We start from the raw sequence: 25,112 nt of genomic DNA on the forward strand, positions 1-25,112 counted from the left end.
TTGTATGCAAATAGTTGTATCTAGGGCACTACCCTGAGGAATACCTGCAATGATGTCCTGGAGCTGAGATGATTAGCCTCCAACAAACACAACCCTCTTCCTTTGTGCTGCACACAACTCCAACCAGTGGAAACATTCCCCCTCTGGTGTCTACGGACTTGAATTTTGCTAGGGCTCCTTGATGCTGGTCAGTCAAATACTGTCTTCATGCGAAAGGCAGTCACTTTCTCCTCAGCTCTGGAGAAAGTACAGCTGGATACAATTGTTGACAACACCCTTGGTAATTTGCTGATGATTGAATATCAGCTGATGGGACAGTAATAGGTCAAATCCAATTGTCCTGCATTTTCTGGACAGGTCATCATTGACCAATTTTCCACATCAGGTAGATCCTAGTTGTACTTGAATGGGTTGGCTAGGGGACGGCTGGAGCACGAGTCTTTAGTACTTCAGCTGGAATGCTCAAAAGGCCCAAATCCTTTGCAATATCCAGTGTTTTCAGCTGTTTTTGATTTCACATGGAGGCAAATGAACTGGTTAAAGACGGTCATGGGTGATGCTGGGAATATCATGTGGAGGGCAAGATGCATCATCCACTTAGCTGAAAATGCTTCAGCCTGTTCTTCTGTGATGACATACTTGACTCTGCCAATCAAGGATGGGAGTACTTGTGGAGTCTCTTCCTCTGGTTATTTATTTAATTGTTCCCTACCATTCAAAACTGAACGTAGAAGGATTGTCTTGGTTGTGGGATTATTTTCATTTCAAATATTTATTCAAAAAAACAAATTCAAATTCCAATGGAATCCAATTCATGGTCCTCACAAGATAGACAAATACGATCTAAGCTGACAAGATGAGGTATTGTATCCTATCTTGGCCTTGATCTGAGGCTTTATCTTAAAGTTTATTTATTAATCACAAGTAGGCTTACGTTAACACTGCAACAAACTAACTGTGAGAATCCCCTAGTCACCACAGTCCAGCGCCTGTTCGGATACACAGAAAATTTAGCATAGCCAATGCATCTAACAAGCTCCGGAAAACCAGAGCACCTGGAGGAAACCCATGCAGACACGGGGAGAATGTGTAAACTCCACACAAAATGACCTAAGCTGGGAATCGAACCTGGCTCCCTGGCGCCGTAAGGCAGCAGTGCTAACCACTGTGCTGCCTGGCTGGGGTTGCATTAAAAAATTGCATGAAGTGGTGCCTCAGTTAAATCTCATTGGCTACTCTGATCATTGACTCTACCCTCACCAGGGACATCAACCTTTTATCTCCTGTTGATCATAACACTATAAAAACCACCAGAATCAATGGCCGTGGGATTGTTTATCTCTGTCTATAGCATGCTGCTTTTGTTTAGCATGCATGTAGTGTGATTTTGTGTCACCAGGCTGGGCACCTCACTTTCAGGTATGGCTGGTGCTTCTCCTGACAAGCTCTTAAGTTGTTGGCAAGCATAGAGTGAGGGATATGCCAGGTTATGAATGTTACATATTGTGGAAAACCAAAGCTTAAGGAATTTCTCAAACACAGATAGAAGCAGCAATAACTTTATCATGTGTCACATAAATCATCTGTTCTTACATACATTTTAAAAAGCACACTAGTGCAAATAACGAGCTTAAATCATCAACTGTAGTGAGCAACTTAGAAGATGTAAAACCTCATTGATTTATTAACTGATTATCCAATTCCAATCAGTAGTATTATACAGAATATTCTGACATAGAAAACTTTACATAGTTATTTCATATTATATATTTTATCTGTTCCTCCAAAATATTTATACATCCACAGTGGCAAGGAATGCTCTTAAATTATGCGTATTCTTTAATGCAATTCACAGTAATATATTTCTCATCCATTAAACCTATTAATAATTAACTTTTACATGGTCGCCATAATGCATGTCCTAGAACTTAAATATGTAAACATAACATTCTGCACACAAGTAGTCCAAATTGTACATTGAAATGGAGCTACAACTGGGTACGGTAATCACAACAATTCAATTGTTCAGGATTCAGTTAAGATTATTTTTAACTTGCATCATGGACATATTGTTTCTATTAACTGAATTTTTGGTGGGATAAGCAAAACACGATTTTGTATTTTCAATGGCACCAGCAAATTAACTGATTAAATTTATATTGCTAGAGCATGACAGCAGTTACAAATGTGAGATATTTAACCCTAGCAAAGGTTGCAAAGATTAGCTCTGACAAGACAATCGGGGGATCAACTATCTATTTCTTCAAAAACAAATTTCCAATAAAACAACCTTTGATTAGTCTACCCTGATGGCACATTTATAAGATATCGCCTGATATGGTACCACATTATGGCACCAAGTTATACAGAATAGAATGGTTCCATTTTCATTCATTAGTTAGGTGATCTCAGCCTGGAGAAAGAAAAGAGGTTTGATGTGATTGTTGGCTCGGAAAAGGAAGAGGATGACCTTCCAGTAATCCCTGCTCAGGATCACCATTCAGTGATACCCTTCTGGAAAATCCAAGATGTATACTTTGGATGAGAATTGAAGATTATCTACCAACTTTGACAATGTACCAAAGGCAGATGGTAATGCCTTTAGGAGCAGTGAAGAGCAATAACTGCAACACTGAACAATGCAATTATGACTCTCTTCATAAACAAAATGTTGTCTGCTGACAAGAACACCAAAGTAACAATGGTAACAAGCAGTGATACTTAAAGTATGCATTCACTTTAATTGCAACTATCATATGTGAACCATTTCATCCTACTTTGTTGCATAGACTACTTGGACTTGCATTAAAACCAAGTATAAGAAAATAAAGCCAAAATGTTATTTTCAGTTAGGTAATATGATAGCATTACATCACAAGACATGATCAGTCCATTAAAAAACAAATTATTTACAAACAGGCCAACTAAGAAGTGATCAATATGCCATATTTAATAGTCAAATTAACTTGGTGCGCTTGCTGAGGTTACACTGCATCTCGAATTGCATGATCAATAGCCTCTGAAAAGAAATGCAAATAAGGAACCATGGCTCTACTATTCAACTGCATTGCTGTGGAGTTGAGACAGCATTAGATTGCAATGTTCTCCAATAGTTGGCAGGAGCTCTCACTGGTTAGTAAGCTCTGCGAACAGTTTGACTGCTTAGAAAAGCTAGTGAAATAAACTGGTGCATACAGAATTAAATAGCACCAGGCTCCATTAGTGTTTAATCACTTTAAGTGATAAATAGGCTTCACACTCATAGCTGTCATGCTGCTAGTAATGAACAGTGCAAATGATACAAGGCCTTGGGCAGTCTCACAAGAGTCAAGCAGTACTACCTACGCTTCAAGGTGGCACAAATCAGCACGTTATTTTGGTGCTCACACCACTGTTCATTCGTTTCTTAAGTAAACTAATGACAGGAATAGATATGAAACGAGGTTTAAACAAATAAGCAGCAAATGAATTGTCTGAAACAATGAAAAATTGCTTCAAATGAAATACTTGGTGCACCTGTGGTCAATCATTGGACATACCTGGTAAATATAATTAATTTGCTGCTGCCATTTTTAGTCACTCGTTATGTTCATACCTGAATTAACATAAATTAAAAGAAAAGCACATAATTAAGCATATGTCCACTACCCACATCATTAAAATAAAATCAAACCAGAATGCTCGAGTCAGAAAAAAAAGTAGCAAGATTCCAGCTAACCAAAAGTTCTATATCTAACTTTGATACCGTTGGCAGTATCCATGTACACTACAGGTGGAGATGAATTTTCGCCCTCATTTGATGCCAGAATTAAGGCATCTTGAATTAATATAATCTATTTATTCTTTTTTTTTGATGAGATTTGAGGAAAGAACTACCCAGAATTTACACTGATTGCATCTCTAATATGACAAATGAAGCCATTTGAAATTAACTATTTCATTTCTGTATAATTTAATATATTTTATAGTTTGCTTGTTACAATAAGCAATGACTTAATAAACCTTTTCATTATATCACAATCTTCAATTTTGTGTGATGTTATCACTTATCAACACAGAGCACTCTGTCAACAAAAATACAGAGCCAGAAAGTAAATACAATCCTCTCCATTAACCACACTGTACGAGATGTAAATACAAATAACTTGGAGTGATTTCAAGATTGCTAGCTCATTCTGAGATCTGAAGGTAGTTATGAATTCCCCTGACTTGAGACGTATGGTAAATAACATTCTTTGAATATTACGCCGTTTGTTACAATAACATTTCAGCTTCGGCAATATCCCCAAGTTCAATGCATCATTATTGCAATATGACGACTTAAATCTGTCAACATCACAGCTGTCTCAAAATTTCAGAAAGTAAATGCGTTGATCAGGATAGAACAAGCCAAGACCACAGGGAAATCCTCCAGTAAATCATGAGTTTGTGTGGAGTGAGTCATCACCCAATTCAATTGTAGGACAGCATGCATGCAGCTTGTTTATAACGCATGCCACAGCCCAATAACACACTGACATTCTCCAAGTTAGTTTTTACATTTGTTTTGGCCCTTAGGTCAAAGTGCAACCAGTGCTTGTGCAACTGTACTTCAATACGAGTGCACACTTTTAGATGGGAGAGGATTAGGGGTCAATAAATCTGTTAAGCTTCTCCCAGGTTACCTTAATTGGTTTCTCCCACTTCAAGCACATAAATTAAACACAATCATTATTGCATAACAGTCAACAGGAAAACTTAATCTTTTCAGGTGATCATTTATGTTATTAACCTACCTTTAGTTTAGGCAAGGGCTCTTGTCCTAAGCCTTTCTACCATTTGATACTAAGAGCAGCAGTGGGTTACCAGGCACTTGCCAATGCTGGTTTTAATACAGCCAAGAGAAAGGCTCATTGGGCTCTACATTTCTGTGGGAAATCACTGAAATTTAGCAATCGCTACAGATTTTCTTGTCATTTTCCTCTTGCTCTCTTTCCCCAGTTTTTCCTGATACAATGTTAGAACAAATATCTGATCTACTGATAGCAATTCGTGGTATCCTAATGTGAAATGAAGTTGGATGATATTTATCATCTAATTATTATTCATACACAAAGGTTTAACAGTTATTAATTTTGTATCTTATCCAATTCATATTCAGCTAAGTTTCGAATGTCTGGGAAGTACATAGTTCCACTTTATATACAGCTTTTATACCGGCTGGAACCAGTGGAGTTTTGCACCGTCAGCTCAAAACACAGGGCTCACAAGTTAGCAGTGAGCTCAATGTAAACTTGCCAGATTTGTTAAATATGGCAGATTCATACTGAATTTGTAACTGGCCGAGTGACACTTTAGGATGCGTCCTACTGACACAAACATAGAAAGAATCTACTGAAATCTGCTCAGAATCAGGTGCTTCTCAAGAAATACACTGGAGATGAATGTGCATGATGTGAAACCCAAAGAGATCTGCGAACTACCCATCAATGGGCAGAAGATTAGTGTCAAAAACAAAATTCCAACTCAGAACATGAGATATTGATCCACCAGGTATTGGTTAGGTACTATTTAATATCTAGCTGTGAGCTAATCTTGGTGCGAAGTTAGAATATGTATTAGGCTGCAATGGTTACAAGGGAGTAGAGGTTAAACACAGCCAACTGTTTTTCATTAGTTTAAAATGTACAGTTTCCCTAAAGAGAAGTAGAGACAACTGTACTGCAGAGTTTTAAAAATAATTATATTGAGTCTGAAATGTTGCTAAATCCTGCACAGATTTAAAAAATAATCCACATTCCCATGTCGTCGGATTACACCTCGGGGATTCGAGAAGCCTTTGCTAAGAGAGGGAAAAAAAAGAGAAAAAATTGTTTCCCTGGCTATTCTCTAGCAACACATTTCAGAGACTTTGGCATATCAAGGCCATCAATCCATCAACTACAGTTTTTCATATAATCTGCATATTGTGCATTGAAAGTTACGTCTCCCTGTTCTAAAACAGTTGAGTTGAAATCAACTTCATTCTCAAAGGGTATTAGTATTGTTTACTTATTGCAAATTTGTAATTGTGCTTCTCTATGGTATGCTGTGTTCATAATTTTGGGGGTGGGGGGGCGAAATTGAGTTTGCAAACTCCACTGTAACTATGCAAGAAACAGACCTCAAAAACATCTCAAATTCATCACACCCACCAAACACAAAATTGAATTGGGCATAGAAGTACCACCAAAATGAAAATGGCCATTTTGGCCTTAGCAAATGAATCATTGAATTCTCTGCACCTTTCAATTCCCATCATTCTCTCAATAAACAATTCATGTATGTTTCTAGGCGCATCACAACTGCAATTCAAAATTGTACACCTATTGGTTTAACAGTTACTAATAATTTAAAAGCACTGAAACCATCACTTATTCGTTATGTTAATGACTTCATTTTACACTGTACAGTGTTCAAACCATATATTTACCTCAAATATTTACTGTTTAAGACAGTAGTGTCCCATAATGTTGACATACAATTCAAAGTCCCTGAAATAGTATTTTAAAGACGGAAAATAAAAGAGGGAAACAATGCAGACATTCCTTTAAGACAAAAAACAAAAATACAAACTATAGAATACAAAGGGATTCAGAATAAGTGCCTCATGGCACTTTGACAAACAGAATTAACACATCATTGACAAATATCTCAATATTTTGGAATTGTCTAACATCATGTTCAAAATAAGCCCCAAAATTAATGTTTTCTTTGACTACAACAGGTAATATCAGGGGAACCATTTACAGGCTGGAAGTAGAAACGCATGCTGACTTTTCATTATGTAGCATCTTCTTGTCGCTCCTCCTCTGGATGGCAGATTTGAAATACAAAGCCGATGCGTATAAAGAACTTGCGTAAAACTGCTCTCAGTTCAGGGATGAGGTCAAACTGCACAATTTCACACAAATATGGGTAGTAGGCTGATGCATGGATCTTAAACTTGAAGGAAAACAAAAATCAAACATGAGATATATAGATTGTAAACATAAATATCTTAACTTTTCTTTTAAAGTTTGAAAGGTTAAATGTTCCAGCTCAGGATTAAGCATTGCAGCACCTCACTCAAGCAGGAATTCAGCATTATATGCAAATAAATTAGCTGGTTGTAAAATATACAGATCTACATCACTATCGTATTCAAAACATTTCTGATCAAAGACACCCAAGGGCACTTTTGCCAACGTTATTACTCAATTTTGGTTCCCGCTGGTTTTATGCTTCAGTTCCTCTCTAATTTTCTGCAGGTGTTAACATCTGCAGCTTTTTGTTAATTTATTTATTTTTAATAATGTTTCTCCAGCTTTCCTCATAGCTTGAAGGACAATTGGAACATAGTGACACTACACTGAACCACAAACTCAAAATCAGATTAGAATCCAGCGTATACTAAATTTAATGAATCAGTTGTAATAGAAAAGCAAGAAATTAAACCGAGGTAGTTTCTAACTTTTACCCAGCAATGAGGATAATGGGTTCAGATTTTATTCTGGTGTTCACATGGGCTAATATCACTTTCAAAAACAAAGAGCCAGTGCTTCGCAAGTTGCCAGCCATGAGATCCTACCCCAAAATGGAATTACGGAACAGAAGAAATAGGGATGTAAAAACTCCATCAAAAAAATGGAAGGACAAGATAATGACAAAAGATGAGTTTGAACAAAACTTGATTTAAAAAACCTACTCCTTTTCAAAGCAATGTCGAGCTGTAACCTGACAATTCTAGAATCATTTAAGTGACAGCACAAGAGGGTGGTGCTGCTGCCTCACAGCACCAGGGTTCTGGGTTTGCTTCTGGCCTTCAGTGACTGTGTGATATTTGTACGTTCTCTCCATATCCACGTGCATTTCTTCCTGGTGCTCTGGTATCCTCCCTCAGTCTAAAGATATGCAGATCAGGTGGATTAGCCATGGTAAATGAGCAGGGTTACAGGGATAGGGCAGATGGGAGGGCCTGGGTGGGATGCCTTTTCAGAGAGTCGGTGTAGATTCAAAGGGCTGGATGGCCTCTTTCTGCTGCAGGGATTCTATGTTTTTAAGAGGTCACTTGTCCGTCCTGCTTATGCTGACTTTCTCCCTTCAGTATACTTCCATTTCATTTCCTGCCTCCTACCTCCATGCCATGTTTTTATATTCTTTATTTACCTAGTTCTCTTTTCAATCAAACAATAATCTTTTGTCAAAGGCAATTATGAGGCAATTCATAACAGCAGTGCACATTAAGATCTAAGCATATTGGTTCTGAACAATTACAGATGGTGATCGACTTCAACCTCCACCACCACCAACCCAACCCTCATTTAGAATGAGACTTCCTTTGCGACTGTTCCTTACTACCCAAAGATGCTTTTGTTTTCACACTGCAGGGGTCAACTTCCATATTAACTTACATGTTGCTTAATGATCTGAGCTGTTTAAGCAGATGAATGTATAAATAAGATAAGTTTCATCCATACCTTTTCATCACTCGTTTTGAGTGTCTTTGTGAGGAAAAGCAGTAACAAGTTTGTCCAAGCTTCACGGTGACTTTCAGAGGTAAGTGTTATGAAGTAGGCAAGGGCTTCACTGCAAACACTAATGAGAAACAAAGTTTTCAATGAACTGACAATTGTAAAACTGACAAAAAGAAACATGACCTATCTCATGGCAAGTTTGTCACAATGGGTGTAATTTTCCACAATTTGCAGGTTTAACTGCTCACCTTTATCTAATCCTGTGATATGAATGAACTGATAAAGGAACATGACCTGTCATAGCAAGATATTTCTCACTCTGCATTCCACAGGATTCAGCCCAGTTTCTCTTAATAATTGCACAGTAAGACGACTATAATATAGCAATAAACCAGCAGCAAATTATCACTCCCAATTTTTTATATATGTACACGCGCACACACGCAGAATATATAGCAAGTACTCTCAGGAATTCCGAAAGGTACTGTGCCAGCATTGTTAAGTTAACGTTGCCTGCATACTAACACGAATCATAAAATGTCAGTTTGCAGATACATGTGATAAGAATATGGACATTTATTGCAATGGGGAATAGAATAGAAAAGTAGGGAAGTCTTATAGTGGCTGTACAGGATCTTGGTGAGATCACATCTAGAATACCACATACAGTTTTGGCATCCTTACTTGAAAAATGATAATTGCATGGAAGGTTCACAATTCATTCCTGGGATGAAAGGCTTACCTTGAGAAGCATAGAAAATAGGTGCAGGAATAGACCATTCAGCCCTTCGAGCCTGCAACACCGTTCAAAATGATCATGGCTGATCATACACTTTCAGTATCCCCCCCCTGCTTTCTCTCCATGCCTCCTGATCCCTTTAGCCACAAGGGCCATGTTTAGCTGCCACTTGAACATACCTAACAAACTGGCCTCAGCAAGTTTTCTGTGGAGCCGAATTGCACAGGTTCACAACTCAGTGAAGACTTCTTCATCTCAGTCCTGAGTGGCTTACCCATTATTCTTAGGCTGTGATAGGTCTGCACTTCCCCAGCATCAGGAACATTCTTCCTGCATCTAGTCCAGTCCCAGTAAGATTTTATATTTTCTATGCAATCCCTTCTCATTCTTCTAAATTCCAGAAAGTACAAACCCAGTCAATCTAGTCTCTCTTCATATGTCAGTCCTGCCATTCCGGGAATCAGTCTGGTGAACCTCTGCTGGACTCCCTCAATAGCAGGAATGCCCTTCTTCAGACTAGAAGGCCCAAAATGCACACAATACTCAAGGTGTGGCCTCATCAAGGCCCTGTACAATTGCAGCAAGACATTCTTACGCATTTACGCAAATCATTTTGGTATGAAGGCCAGCATGCCATTAGCTTCTTCACCGCCTGCTGCACCTGCACACCAAACTGATCACTACAACAACTGTTCCACCATGACAACCAGGTCATGTTGCGCTTCTCCTTTTCCTAAACTGCCACCAATCTTCCTTTCTGGTTTTGCCACCGAAGTGGATAACCTCACACTCATCCACATTATAATGCATTTGCCAGATATTTGTCCACTCAGACAGCTTGTCACCTGCAACCTCTTAGCATCCCCCTCACAGCACACACTGCCGCCCAACTTAGTGTCATCTCCAAATTTGGGGATATTGCATTCAATTCCTTCATCCAAATCATTAAATATATATTGTGAACAGCTGGGGTCCCAGCACTGAACCTTGCGGTACCCCATGAATTATTGCCTACTACTCTGAAAAGAATCCATTTATTCCCACTCTCTGCTTCCTATCTGCCAATCAGCACTCCACCCACATCAATACATTACCCCAAATACCATAAGCTTTAATTTTGCTCATTAATTTTGTGTGGGACATTGTCAAAAGCTTTTAAAAAGTCCAAATGCACAACATCCACTGGTTCACACTTGTCCACTCTACTGGTCACATCCTCAAAAAATTCCAAAATAATTGTCAAGCACGATTTCCTTCTAATGAATCCATGCTGACTTGGACCGATCCTATCAACACTTTTCAAATGTTCAGTTATTACATTCTTAATACCGAGGTCTATAATTCCTGGTTTTCTCTCTCCTTTTTTTAAAAGGTGGGGTTACATTAGTTATCCTGCAATCCAATGGTACTCTTCCAGAATCTATAGAATGCAGAAAAATGATCACCAATGTATTCACTATTCCTAGGGCCACTTCTTTAAGTACTTTAACATGCAGACCATCAGACCCTGGGAACTTATTGGGTTTTATTCCCTGCAACTTCCCCAATTAATTTCCTGACTGATAAGGATTTCCTTCAGTTCTTTCTTCATGCTAGACCTCTGTCCCTGGTATTTCTGGAAGGTTATTTGTGTCCTCCTTAGTCAAACAGATCCAAAGTATTTGTTCAGCTGGTCTGCCACCTTTGTTGCCCATTATGAATTCACCTGATTCTAACTATAAGGGACCTACATTTGTCTTCACCAGTCTTTTTCTCTTCATATATCTACAGAAGCTTTTGCAGTCAGTTTTTGTTTTTTGCAAATTTATTCTCATGTTCTATTTTCTCCTTTTAAGTTAAAGCCTTTGTCCTCTTCTGCTGGGTTTTAAATTTCTCCCAGTCCTCAAGTTTGTTACTATCCCTGGCCAATTTATATGCCTCCTCTTTGACTTTAACATTATCCCTGATTTCCCTTGTTAGTCATGGATAAGCCACCTTCCCGTTTTACTCTTCCGCCAGACAGTGATATACAGTTCCTGAAGTTCATCCATGTATTCTTCAAATGTCTACCATTGCCTACCCACTGTCAACCCCTTAATTATCCTTTTCCAGCTTATCTAAGCCAATGCACATCTCATACCAATGTTAGCTCAAGTTCAGGACCCTAATCTCAGACTTAACTGTGTCACTCTCCATCTTAATGAAGAATTCAAAGATATTATCGTCACTCTTCCCCAAAGGATTTCGCACCACAAGGTTACTAATTAATCCCCTCTCATTACACAATAATAAAGAAAGGCTGAAAAGGTTGGGCCTATAACCCTTGGAGTTTAGAAGAATGAGAGATGTTCTTACAGAACCATAATGATCTCTGGGAGATTTGTAAGGTAAATACCAGGAGGATGCTTCCACTTGTGAATGAGACTAAAATCGGGGATACCGTTTAAGAACGAGGGGCCTAATGTTTAATACTGAGATTAATTTTATGGGGATTAATTTTATCCCCATAGGTCCTTAGAGTGTGGAATTCAGCTCCCCAGAAATTAATCGAGCCTGGTTCATTGAATTTATTCGAGACCAAGTTAGACAGATTTTTGATAGACAAGAAAGCCAAGAATTATGAGGGGCAGATGTCAAAATGGAGTTGAGACACAATTAGATCAGCCATGGTGAACTGGTGGAGCAGGCTTGAAGGGCCTCTTGCTCCTAAATTCAACGTTCAAATATTCTGTTTTAATGTCTTTCGACAGCCACAAAAGGAAACAACTGATCTTCATGTATACTTTGCTTGACAAACGTTTCTAATATTGATCTTCTCGGTGCAAACAGTAATGTGAATCAGCAAAGGCATTTTAAATTCCATACATATTCAATGGAAATTAATTTTAAAAATCTTTGTGTGAACAAACCTACAAATATAGACAGGAATTTAAAATAGGTACAGGAATACAAGTAACATGAACAATGCATGCAGGAAACATCCCAATGGCGGTTCACAACCAATAAAGTGTTTGGTGTGTAATTACTCTTGTCGCAAAGACAAACGTAGCATTCAATTTGCCCAAAGCAAGGTTCCATAAACTAATAAGATACAAAATCAAACAATCTACTTTTGTGTATTCGTTGAAGCATAAATGTTGGCTAGAACAATGGGCAAACCTTCCTGCTGCACTTCAAATAGCAGCCACAGAACCCTTTGTATTCACAAGAAAAGGTGGGTGAGAGTTTAATTTAACCTCAATTTCAAAAGATATTGCTGTGAACAACATGGCAACCCTTCATCAGTACAGCACTGTACTGTCACTCTGGATTACATGCTCAGCTGTCCAGAGGTGAATCTGATCCAAGAACTTTGACTCAAAAGAGCAAAAAAAAACTGTCAGACAAGTCTGACATCTTTATCTTTGTTTAAGCGCCTTACTCTTCTCCAGTAAGTGCTGAAAAGTAATTCCCAGAATATTTATTATCCGATTAGCATGAAGAAATTGGAAAGGTGTATTAAATCAGGACAATTATTTTAACAAGATTTCAAATCAGCAAAATAGAAACTGGGAAAGTTTCATGAAAAGTTGGCAAATGTAATGCAATTTATGTTGTTATATTTGTAGATGAATATAAATTGTAGCACTTCAGAGGGACAAAAACACTGAAAAATTAAATTCAGGCTGATCATAAGTCAATAATGTTCAAGACCAGGAACCAGATACACAACTTCAAAAGGGTGAAATTCAATTAAATGGAGGAAACAAACAAAGCAGGTTCACCGGAGATGTTGTTCAACAGCACTAGATCGGATAAAATTACAATGTGTAATGATGTTCTTGAAACTTAAATATATTTTCAAACTTTGCAAGCTCAAACTAAACAAATATGGTCCAATATGGATTACTAAATTAAAACACAATATAAAGAGGAATAACGATGACCAAATTATGTAGTGAGAAACAGCAAAGCGTTCACTGTGAGGAATGAGTAGTCAGACAGAATCATACAGGACATAAGACGCCCTTTGGCCCATCGATTCCGCACTGACACATTAGAAACACCAGAACTCCCACCTAATCTCATCTGTCAGCACTTGGCCCATAGCCCTGATTGTGATGATGTGCCAAGGGCTCATCCAGGTACTTTTAAAGTGAGTGAGGCAACCCATCACCATCACCCTCCCAGGCAGCGCATTCCAGGCTGCTGCCACCCTCTGGGCAAAAATGTTTTTCCTCACATCCCCTCTAAACCTCCTGCCTCTCACCTTGAGCCTATGTCCCCTCGTGATTAACTCTTCAACTAAGGGGAACAGCTGTTCCTTATTCGCTCTGCCCATGTCCTTCATAATCTTGTACACCTCAATCAGGTAATCCCTCAGTCTTTTCTGCTCCAATAAAAACAACTGGTCTATCCAACCTCTCTTCATAACTTAATTGTTCCATCCCAAGCAGCATCCTGGTGAATTCCCTCTGCATCCCCTCCAGTGCAATCACATCCATTAGATAATGTGGCAATCAGAACTGCACACAGTACTCTAGCTGTGGCCTCAAAGTTCTATACAATTCCAACGTGACTTCCCTGCTTCTGTAGTCTATGCCTCGATTGATAAAGGCAAGCACCCATAAGCCTTTTTCACCAACCTACTAACATGCCCTGCCACTTTCAAAGATCTGTGGACAAACACACCATGGACCCTTTGTTGTACAGAATTCCTAGTGTCCTACCATTCATTGAGTACTTACTTGTCAAATTACCCCTTCCAAGACAAAGAACAAACTAGAAAAAGGTAGAGGCTTTACACATTGAAAAAAAACATTGTACTGTGACATTTACAAAGAAGCTCAGATAACTAAAGCATAAAAAACATGAATGGTGTTGAAAGTAAGGATGCACACAAGATAATAAGTATTCTGAATAATTACTTTTCAAGAGAAACATGAAAAATAAACCCTTTTCAAACAGAGTGCCTGAATTCCATTTTCCAAATCTGTAATTAAGTAGCATCAGGATTCCAACAGATGTTATTGAATTACCATTGCAAACCCAATTGGCTTGTTAATGTTTTTGAGGAAAGAAAGCTATTGGTCTCATCCAGTCTGACTTTTATGTGATTTCAATCCAATTCTCATGTGATTGCCTTTTAACTGCTCTTTCCAGTGGCCTCGCAAGCCATTCTACCATACAACAATTAAAGAAGGCAGCCCACCACCACTTCTCAGGATAACTCAGATGAGCAATAAGTGTAGGGCTTGCCAATGATGCTCACATTGAATGAATAATTGTTTCAAAAAATTAAAAAAACAAAATTAATGATTTTGAAAGCAACAATTTGACTTTAACTCATGGTCCTTTTTGTGAATCTCTGTCAAATACCTTTTGGCAGTCCAGACAGATTATACTCTAGGACTTTCCAGAACTCATTTGGGATAATATTCCCTCAAACAAAAGTTAGTGGATGGTCACTGATAATAACATATTTACATAGCACTTTTAACACAATGAATGATCACAAGACACTTCACAGGAGAATTATAAAGTATGAAAATAAGGAAATATTAGGTCAGATGAGCAAAAGCTTGGTCAAAGAGATGGCTAAGGGAGGAAAGTGAGGCAGAAGCATAGAGGTGAGGGTAGATATACCAGAACTTCTGACATAGGCAACTGAAGACACTGCAATCAATGATGGAGCAATTAAAATTGGTGGGTGCACAAGAGGCCAGAATCAGAGGGACACAGATTCTCATAAGGATTGCATGGCTGGAGGAGATTATGGAGATCAGTAAAGTCGAGACCTTGTAAAGATGAGACTTGGTGGGTGGGTGGGTGTGTGTGGCGTGCAGATTTGGAAACAGGGATAAGAATTTTAATTCTTCATAAGGCATACATCTATCAACCAGTTACCGATCTGCACCAACAGTTAAGTACAGCCATTTTTTAATCCTGAGTATTGTGACCAACAAGAAAGGATTCAATAAATAATCTATCATAAAAATAAAATATTCAGGAAATAACAGAATAAAGCACTTTGTATTGTCTGTGTACAAAATAGCCTTCTTAGCACTGCCAACCATGTAAAACACTGAATGAACTTTTAGTCACCTAACACTCAATCTTGAAAACACGATTGAAGCTCATTAATGCAATGACAGGGGATTTGCAGCAGAGGGCCTTGCAGCTTGCTCAGTTTTCTTGATAGATAGACTAGTTACAAAAGAACACTAGAAATGAATTCTCATACTTCAATAGTCGTTTCTGGATGTTGTTCCAAGAATCCTGACGATTTTCATCTGTATACATGCGGAAGAGTATACGAAGACAACAAGCAAGGCTGCTAGTTTCCTGCTTTAAGAGATTAGGTTTGGATTTGCCCTTAAACCCTGGGGTAAGAAGAAAACACTTCAAAGTCAGTACTTCACGCAATATGATGTTAACTCACCAACTGTACGTTGTCATTACTGAGTATGCATTTTCTGCAGTTAAGGGCATCAATTTCCATTAAAACACCAGGTTTTATTAAATTAGTCTGCCTTGAATTGGTTTTATGATTGGGATGAAAGAACATCAAAATGGGAAATGAAACCAAAATATTTCAGATTTCTAGCATCTGCAGTAAGAACAGCAAAAATGGGATAAACTCAACATGTCTGTCAGTATCTTTCGAGAGAGAAACAGAGTTCATGTTTTGAGTCCACATGACTCTTCCTCAGAGCTAATGTGGGATAGAAATGGGATGTATTTTAAAGTGGGTGGGTGGGGGAAGGAGAGGTGGGGTGTCGAGAAAGTGCAGCAGAATATAAAGTCAGGGATAGGTGGGAGCTAAAGGGAGTATGAATGGTAACATTAAAGTCTAAATGATTTGCTGATAGTAGGATAGCAGAATGTGTTAATTGGAGAACAAAGGTCAGTGCTTGATGAAAGCAAAATTAAATAACATGTGACCGGTGGCCCTGTATGGGGGTGGAGGTGGCAAGGTGGAGGGAGAATTTGCACTGGGACAAAGAAAGGGGTCAAGATGGAAGTGAAAGTTGACAGTCTAAAGTTATTGAACTTAAATGTTGAGTCCAGGAGGCTGTAACATCCTAACTGGAAGCTGAGGGGTTGTGCCTCCAGTTTGTATTGGGTTTCAATGGAGCATTACAGCAGGCAAAAGACAAACATTTCAAAATGGAAAGAACAGTGCATCACATGGGGCTGGGGATTGGAGTGGAGTGTTCAATAGCTACAAATACCTTCCTGCAGACAAAGTGAGAAATTTAATGGCAAGTTAACTTACGACGGTTGGATAATTTGAGAACTAATTGCAGAAATGCAGTTCGATAAGCAACATTGAATAAGTCATTTGGCATCTCTGAACTGAGAAACTTTAGGGGGGAGTGAAACTGGCTTTTAAAGAAACAGCAATAGTTTTAACAACGTATTCAGTTTTTACATTTTCAACAAAGTAGCTATCTTCATACAAAAAACTGTCTTCACACCACAGCTGCAATTACAGTTTTTGGAAGAAATGAAAATGAATACACGCTGAATATAAATCTGTATCTTGCCCTCTCAATATGATGACTACTCCAAACAATCACAATGGCTGTGACAAAGAACTCCAAATCACCCATTTCAAAGTCCTCAATACTATCAATTACTTTGCGTCGCCTGTGAGGTCACAGAACTGCTGTGCTGCTCGTGGGAGCTCCAAATGACACACAGTTCTCTGGATCAGAGGAAGACAAAAAAAGCTGGAAAATCTCAGCAGGTCTGACAGCAACTGTGGAGAGAAAATAACAGCCAATGTTTCAAGACCATTGGCACTATTCTCTCTCCACAGATGCTGTCAAATCTGCTGAGATTTTCCAGCATTTTCTGTTTTTGTTTCACATTCCAGCATCTGCAGTATTTTGGCTTGGATCACACTAAGGTAAGCTCATTCATCTGAATGAAACTAAATAACAATTAATAGAGCTAAACCCTTTCACTGACTACTTCACATCTTGCAGGTTGTACTAAATTTGGATTTGTGGTGCATCTGTACAGTTCCATTGCTTTTTTCATACAATTAGGCATATTTTAGCAAAGTTCTGTCTGAATTACATCTATTTTATTCAAAAATGAGTGAAATGAAGTGTTACAATTTAAATGCAAAATATTAGAGAAATATAGAATCATGCAGCTGATTCAAACTTATCAGAAGTTAACTCTTAATTAACATGTGCATTATTCACCTGCTCTCCACAGCGTTGTCCTCTGTTCATTATTTGAGTTGAAAGCCTTTGCAAATGAATGGGACTCCAACAGACAATCCAAGAGTTTGAAAAGCTGCTGTGAAGTCATGTATCGATACATTCCTTGGTCTTCAGTATCTATATGGACCTCAGCATCAATTGAATCCCTCTGCACATAAAAATAAGTTATTGTACATTTGTAATACTTCGGCACTTTTTCCAATGTTAAATAAATGTTCTTTAGTCACATCTTCCTAATCTTACTAAGACAGCAAATAATCTACACTTAAATCACTACCAACCTAGGGGTGATGATTTGATTTAATTTATCATTGTCTATGTACTGGGATACAGTATTGTTTCAGAAAAGTATTGTTTCTTGTGCACTATACAGACAAAACACACTGTTCATAGAGTACATGGGGGAAAGGAAAGGAGAGTGCAGAATATAGTGCTACTATCATAGCTGGAGTGTAGAGAAAGTTCAGTTTAATGTATGGCAAGTCCATTCAAAAGACTGATGGCAGCAGGGTAGAAGTTGTTCTTGAGTCAGTTGGAATGTGTTTTCAGACCTTTGTATCCCTTTTTTCCAATACAACAAGGTGGAAGAGTTATGTCTGGGGTGCGTGGATCTTTCATTATGCTGGCTGCTTTTCCGAGGCAGAGGCAAGTGTAGATGGAGTCAACGGATGGAAAGCTGGTTTGCATGATGGACTGGGCTATGTTCACAACCTTTTGTCGTTTCTTGCAGTCTTGGCCAGAGCAGGAGCCATACAAGCTGTAATGCATCCGTAAAGGAGACTTTCTATGGTGCACCTGTAACAACTGGTGAAAGTCGTAATGGACATGTTGAATTTCCTAAGCCTCCTGAGAAATGTGAGGCGTGGGTGGGCTTGCCTAACTACAGTGTAAGCATGGAGGGACAAGAGCAGGTTGTTGGTGATCTGGACACCTAGAAACTTGAAGTTTTGACCATCTCCACTTCATCACCGTTGATATAGACAGGGGCATGTTCTCCGCTATCAACTCCTGTAGTCGATACTTGCTCCTTCGTTTTGTTGACATTGTGGAAGAGATGATTGTCATTACACCATTTCAGTAGATTCATTATCTCTGCCATTGCATCTACTGATTTACATTTTAAATTCCTCGGGTTCCAAGTGGAGAGACACCTCTGTTTATTTTCTCCTGTTGACTGATGCATAATTTACATTTCATTGAATCCATCTGGATCCAAACTCCAGCACAGGCTTGGCCCAAATATGAACAAATGCAACTCATGCTGCAATCATCAGTAAGTAGGACCATTCCTGGCTTTTATAATGGAAAGAAATTCATTAATGAAACTGCTGAAGACAGCTCGGCCTAGGTCACTACCTTGAGAATCTCCTACAGCAATGGCCTGAGGCAGAGATAACTGACCTCCATTAACCACGACCATCAACATTTGTGCTATGACTCAAGCCAACATAGGCCTTTCTGTGGTTCCCATGCACATCACCCACGACATTAGTTGAGGTTTAATAGGCCATTTGCTTGCTGCCTCCCTTGGTAAGACTAGGAAGATAAGGAACACTTATTTTTACATAATATTGGAAGAAGCTGAATACTAGAGGTGAGAGAGAAGAGTGACTGCCCTTACTATCAAGGCCATCTTTGGCAGAGTGAAACACCAAGGAACCACAGGAAAACTGAAGTCAATGGGAATCTCTTTATTTTCCGTTATTAATTCCCCAGACTAACTTTCTATTGGACCAACGCTCACTTTGTTAACCCTTTAAATATCTATTGAAACTTTATCTTTATATTTCTAACTAACTTTGTATCATTTTCTGATTTTCTCTCCTTGTTAATCGTTTAGTCTTTTTTTGTTTTTTTTTACATTCTGTCCCATCTTCTGACTGCCGTTCACCTTTACATAATTATGTACTGTAAGTTTTATTTTATCTTTAACTTTTTTAAAAATTTAACCTGAGATGATGGATCCTCCCCTTGGAATCTTTTTCGTTGAAATGTATTATCTATGCATCTGACATATCCTCTTAAATGTCTGTCACTGCATCCCTCTATTGACCTAGTCTTTGACCCAAGTTGCCAATTCACTTTATCTAGTTCTGTTTTCAAGTCCTCATAATTAAAATCCCACATGACTATTGTCATACCTCTCTGACAAGCTCCCATTATTTCATCCTTTATTTACCATGTGATTACTGTTAGGGAGCCTGCAACACCACTCTCTCAAATGACTTACTGCCTTTATCATTTTCTCATCTCTCACCAAACCACTTCTACATCCTGGTTTCCTGAACTGAGCTCATTCCATTCTATTGTGCTAATACCATTATTAATTAACAGAGCCACCCCTCTACTTTTTCCAAGCTCCCAGTCCATCCGAAATGTCATGTATTCTGGTCCCAATCTATGTCACCCTGCTGCCATATCGCAGTAATAATTTTTTTTTTTTAAATGATCCAGCTAATTTTTAGATTATTTTTGTGAAACTAAGTAAACAATGGGCTAACACAAGATATTACCAAGCTCAAAAAAAAGGCAAAGTAAATCAACATACAGCAATTAGGTAATCCCAAATTTGGGTATTAAAAGTTTTATGTTTCCAGAGACCAAAGACTGGTCTCACCATAAATGCAAGAGAGACGCCACAGAAGTCTAGATGGACTTGGACTTTGTGTAAGCTTGTTCTGGAGGAAGTTGTGACTGAAGAAAGCACACTTTTGAATGGGACTCCAGCTGAGGGGAAATCCTGAATACTGTTTCCTCTGGTAGATAAATCCTTAATCCAGTATTCAGAAAATAACACTAATTCCAAGCAATATTGTTGTGAAATTGGGCAAAGCAATTGTAGATCAGGAGGTAGGAAATTAGAATTTGATGCTAGTAAAATTGTAAAATGCTAGGGGGACAAAGCATTGCACGGTCCTGTTAAAAGGTGGTGCTGCTTCTGTGCTTAGAAATTGTAAAATAAAAGTTCATAAGGAGCCTAAACTTAAACATTTGTATTGAACAGCCACGCAGCAGTTTTTATTAAGGTTTTTGAATTTAGCCAATCAATTTGAATCAAGCACTGAGATACCAAAAACCTATTACATTTAAGTCTGATGGTTCTCATAACCGAGGACCAATCTTATTGGGGGAAATATTGATAATTCATCAAGGGCATAAAAAAGGAGACAATGGAACAAAGAGAAAGGAGCAACTGCCACCTGCCAGAGTGACCAGCTGTCAACTCTCGCTGGAGAGAGAACTGCTGGCTCTCATAGCTTCATCTATGTCTTAGAGAAAGCACCATCAAGACAGCAAAGATACCAAAAAAGAAATAAGTTCCAGACAAAAGAATCAACAGAGAAGGTGACGAATATTCTGGAAGACAAAACCTGGTTGTAATTTAGAGAGTGACAAAATTCTTTTCTGTTAATGAGTGGAAATTGTATTTATTGAGTAAAATTTCATTTGAATCTTGTTTTATGTGGGAATAGTTAATAGAAGGGATTTATTCAATTTATTAATAGTTTAGTTAATTTACTCACTGTTAGTTAGATAAATAAATTGTTACATATTGATTTCACAGAGTGTGTCAGGGATTTATTTTTATTTAACCACTGGAAGTCGCTGAAGAGCATTTCAGACACACTTTTTACAGATTATAGGACGAGGTATACCTCTTTGGGGTGTTTCGGTGTTAGTTCCCAGAGGGGGATCAACCTCCACTTTATAAAAATATCATCCTGTCAGCTCAAACAAACAAGCAACCTCAAGGTTATATACAAACATTAGAAATGATTAGAGCATCTGATTAGGAATTTTGCAGTTTTAAGAGAATCCCACAAGTTAGGCAAGACAAATTAAGTTCTCAACATTTGGGGGCCACAAACACTTTAAACCTATTAGTCTTCCACTGATCCCATGTCTGCAGCTATAAAGCTCAAAGGGAAAGGTTGGTTAAAGCTATTGATTAAGCTTGAGACATGATAAAGTTGTCTTTGAATAATTAAGATAAACTTATTGATGGCACCATTAGAACCATAACATTATACACTAGAGAGGCTTCATTTTGTCCATTCTATCTTAGTTAGAGCAATTGAATCTAATCCTACTGTCCTGTTCTCTAGTTTTGGTGCTGCATTTTCTTCAGTTTCAAATGTTTTTCTAAAATTCCAAAGATATACAGACCTTCTTGACCACTGAGGCAAGTTTGCAGTTCATGGATTCCATAAATAGTACCATGGAATCTTTAGACATCTGAGTTGTGAATTGTTAAGTTTACAGCCAGAATCCACAATTCTGGCATCTGAGTTGCAATGAATTGAATGACAAGGGCATTTATCGATTGCTGGAAACTTTCCTTTGGTATATTGGTCTGATCCATTGAGCAAAAGGAAGCTCTCAAGAAATATCGTTGGGGTTTTTCATAGAGATAGAAGGTATACAAAACCATACATAACTTGACCTTGATAAAGACAAGTTCATTTAAAGCTTTGCATCTGCTCATAAGTATTACTGCAAAAAAAATGCATGCCTTCTCATGTTTTGAATTGAACACCCGACCCCCAACAAATAGTACTTTGGTTCCATTAGCATTTTAGCAGTGGTATACGTTACGGGGTCAGTGGGCAATGTACAAGTTCAATTTATGGGACAGTTCATCACAACTCTATTTAACTACCTTATTACAGGACTTTTCATTTTACATTCAAATTAAGATCTATTTCAAGGTAGCAGCAGAACTCTTGCTATGAGAAACAGCTAAAATTTAATTGGCTTTTAATAAAATAATCATTGCCAACATTTAACACTACAAGCAAGTTGTCAGGCAAACGGGTGTTCATTTTACCTGTACAGCTGCCATAGTTTCAGCATCTTCCTTTTTGCTTGTTGCTGGAAAGAACACAATGTTGTCTATAGTTTGGATTAATTCCAGCTGCACAACACATTTGATGAGGAGGGCAGCAAAGAGTTTCTGATCGGATATCCCTGGAAAAATGAGCAAAATGATTAAAATCAGTGGAGCACCCTATGAAGATTTACTCATTGCACAGGCATTAAATAATTGGGGCACAGTATTTAAATATATATTATGCCATACATTTCTCATTCTGGCCATTGCTGTGGTTTGTTGTTGAAACACAGTGCCAAGGACATTATAGTTGTCCAATAATTACATCACAGGAAATTTGGAAGTTATCCAATACATTGCATTCAGCGTTGAAAACTGACTTGGTATAAGAAAAAAAATGCAGAGATATTTGTTCATGCCACATGGACAACTCTGGCAAAGCCAACATTTATTGTCCCACCCTAATCGCCTCGAGAAGTTGGTGGCGAGTAGCCTGCTTGAATTGCTGCAGTCCGTGTGGTGTAGGTACACCCACAATGCTATTAGGTGGGGGTTCTAGGATTCTGACCAAGCAATGATGAGGGAATGGTGATATACTACCAAATCAGGTGTTCTGGCATGTAGCAGTGCTCTCACATGGCTGCTGCCTTCATCCTTCCAAGGGTCAGGGGTTTGGGTAGTGCTGTCCTCTGCTGCCAGATTAGCTTTATTTCTGGCTTGCTGCCAAGGATATTTACCTCTTGCTTTTTCTTACAGCTATATTATGGATAGTGAAGCTGACTGATCAGTATGATTAAACAGCTTAACAATCAACCAACCTCCTTTTCATCTTAGTCGGGCCAGTTATTATTAGGATTTGTACAAGTGCATGAAATGTTGATGTTACTAGTAACTTGCACAAATTCACAATGGTTAATTAGATGCTAAGAGCTTACCTAAAAGTCAGTTCAGTTAACCCAAAGATGGGTTGATGAGTAAAGCACTTTTTTTTGCTGTTGCTGGATGAAATATAAAACCTTATACTAAGTTCGATGATTTGGAAATACAGTCATCATCAGTATACTGATATTTAACCACATCACAAAAAATACACTTTTGGCATATGTACCAGGTTGGCATCTTTAGAAAATTACAAAGATAATGAGATTATAAACCCCAAATTAGATATAGTGCCAGGTAAAAATACACACAATCGTATATATTTGCCAGCATGAGTCTCTGAACAGAAGAGTAGCCTTTGTTAACTTATTTTTGCTTGTCCTGAACAGATGGGACACTGAGGTCACTTTAAACTTGTAGCAAGAATAAGATTGTAGTATGCGTTTACTAGAATTTAAAAAAACCGATTCTTGTTGGGAAACTTGTGATTCGAAGCACAGCCATGGCAGGAAGAAATACACATTTTAAAACAAAACACACTGTTCAGGAAACACCTGCCTAGATATTTACAGTAAACAGAAAAACAGTGTGCAAAAACAGGACTTACTTGCATGCGGTCTATTTTTCCAAGTTTCATCACTGGTGTTAGATACTTGACTTTGACCTTTTTCAGAAGGGTTTCGCTCTGTGCTACAGACTGATTGGCGGTCAGCTTCCAAGTCCTGAGAAAACATGAAATGCACTGTTAAGTTTCACTGGCTAAACTACCACATTTCTTTTGAAAGATAAATTTTGGGCACTCAAGTCTTTTAATGGCATTCATTTCAAATTATACTCACAGAACTCTTCTCTGGAGACTCCTCCTCCATGCCAGTGGGACGCCATGATAAAAGACTATGAAGAGAGATATTTATGATCAATCTATAAAGGTACAATTAACCATAATTTTAAATATTTAAAAGCATAATGTGAAGTGATCTTGTTATTGCGACAGCAACACTACTTTTGAGAATTTCCAATCCTGAGAAAAATCACGCAAAAATCTTCTCCAGTTGTGCAGATATTTGGTAACTTGAACTTACGCATGAGGAATAGTGGTCTTGAAGATGTCCAGCATGCAACCACATGTTTTATCCCAGACTAAAGGGCTGAATTTGTGACCAGTTAGTATGACCACATTTTCTAAACAGTTTGTTCCTGATCGGGCCAATTGCTCATTATCTATAACAAAGATCAAAAAGGTCAAAGAAAAAAATGAAATCACACAAACTGCAAGGAACACGCAAATACATTTCAGCATCCAATCAAATGAAGCCAAGTTTGAAGGCATCAATTTATCAAACCATCAGTTTATTTTAAAGTTTATTTATTAGTCATGAGAAAGGCTTACATTAACACTCCAATGAAGTTACTGTGAAATTCCCCGAGTCGCCACAGTCCGGCGCCTTTTGGGGTCAATGCACCTATCAAGCACGTCCTTCAGAATGTGGGAGGAAACCCACGCAGACATGGGGAGAACATGCAAACTCCATACAGACAGTGACCTAAGCCGGGAATTGAACCCAGGTCCCTGGCACTGTGAAACTGCAGTGTTAACCACTTTAGCCAGCAAACTAAATTTGCACAACCAAACCTTAATTAGACCGAAAAAGACAAAAAAAACTTATTCAGACTATTTAAAAGAAAGGTTTATCATTGGGCACTTCGAGCTAGAACTTCACTTAAATAATATCTTCATACATTTTAGAACTCGTCTCTTATGATACTTCTGAATAAAGAAGTTACCTTGTTGTACACACCAATGCAGTTGAGCAAATATGTCATCCAATAGCACATGATTTAAAACTTCATAGAATTGTGTGAAAACATCACAAATAGCATAAAGTGCATGATTACATGTAGTTGTCATCCATTCAGACTTCTGAAAAGCAGATCAGATGTAGTATTTAATGATATAAATCGGCATGTTCTTGTAAAATGCAGTGAATTTT

General features: G+C 38.2%; 1 protein-coding gene across 1 annotated transcript in view; it reads right to left on the reverse strand.

Annotated features, from left to right (window-relative positions):
• Positions 1 to 1,545: 1,545 nt before the first annotated feature.
• LOC145353927 (brefeldin A-inhibited guanine nucleotide-exchange protein 2-like) overlaps positions 1,546 to 25,112 on the reverse strand; it is a 110,733-nt gene continuing 87,166 nt past the window's right edge. Inside the window, exons 31-39 of the mRNA XM_080204929.1 lie at positions 24,907 to 25,042; positions 24,204 to 24,342; positions 23,961 to 24,015; positions 23,729 to 23,843; positions 22,240 to 22,379; positions 17,391 to 17,559; positions 15,416 to 15,554; positions 8,478 to 8,595; positions 1,546 to 6,963 (exon numbers count right to left, since the gene is read on the reverse strand). Of these exons, the coding sequence (XP_080061055.1) occupies positions 6,802 to 6,963; positions 8,478 to 8,595; positions 15,416 to 15,554; positions 17,391 to 17,559; positions 22,240 to 22,379; positions 23,729 to 23,843; positions 23,961 to 24,015; positions 24,204 to 24,342; positions 24,907 to 25,042 (1,173 nt within the window). The 3' untranslated portion in view covers positions 1,546 to 6,801. The remainder of the gene's footprint in view (positions 6,964 to 8,477; positions 8,596 to 15,415; positions 15,555 to 17,390; positions 17,560 to 22,239; positions 22,380 to 23,728; positions 23,844 to 23,960; positions 24,016 to 24,203; positions 24,343 to 24,906; positions 25,043 to 25,112) is intronic.

Source organism: Carcharhinus amblyrhynchos, chromosome 16 (assembly GCF_965287045.1).
Source record: "Carcharhinus amblyrhynchos chromosome 16, sCarAmb.v2.hapA, whole genome shotgun sequence".
Classification (NCBI taxonomy): Eukaryota; Metazoa; Chordata; class Chondrichthyes; order Carcharhiniformes; family Carcharhinidae; genus Carcharhinus; species Carcharhinus amblyrhynchos.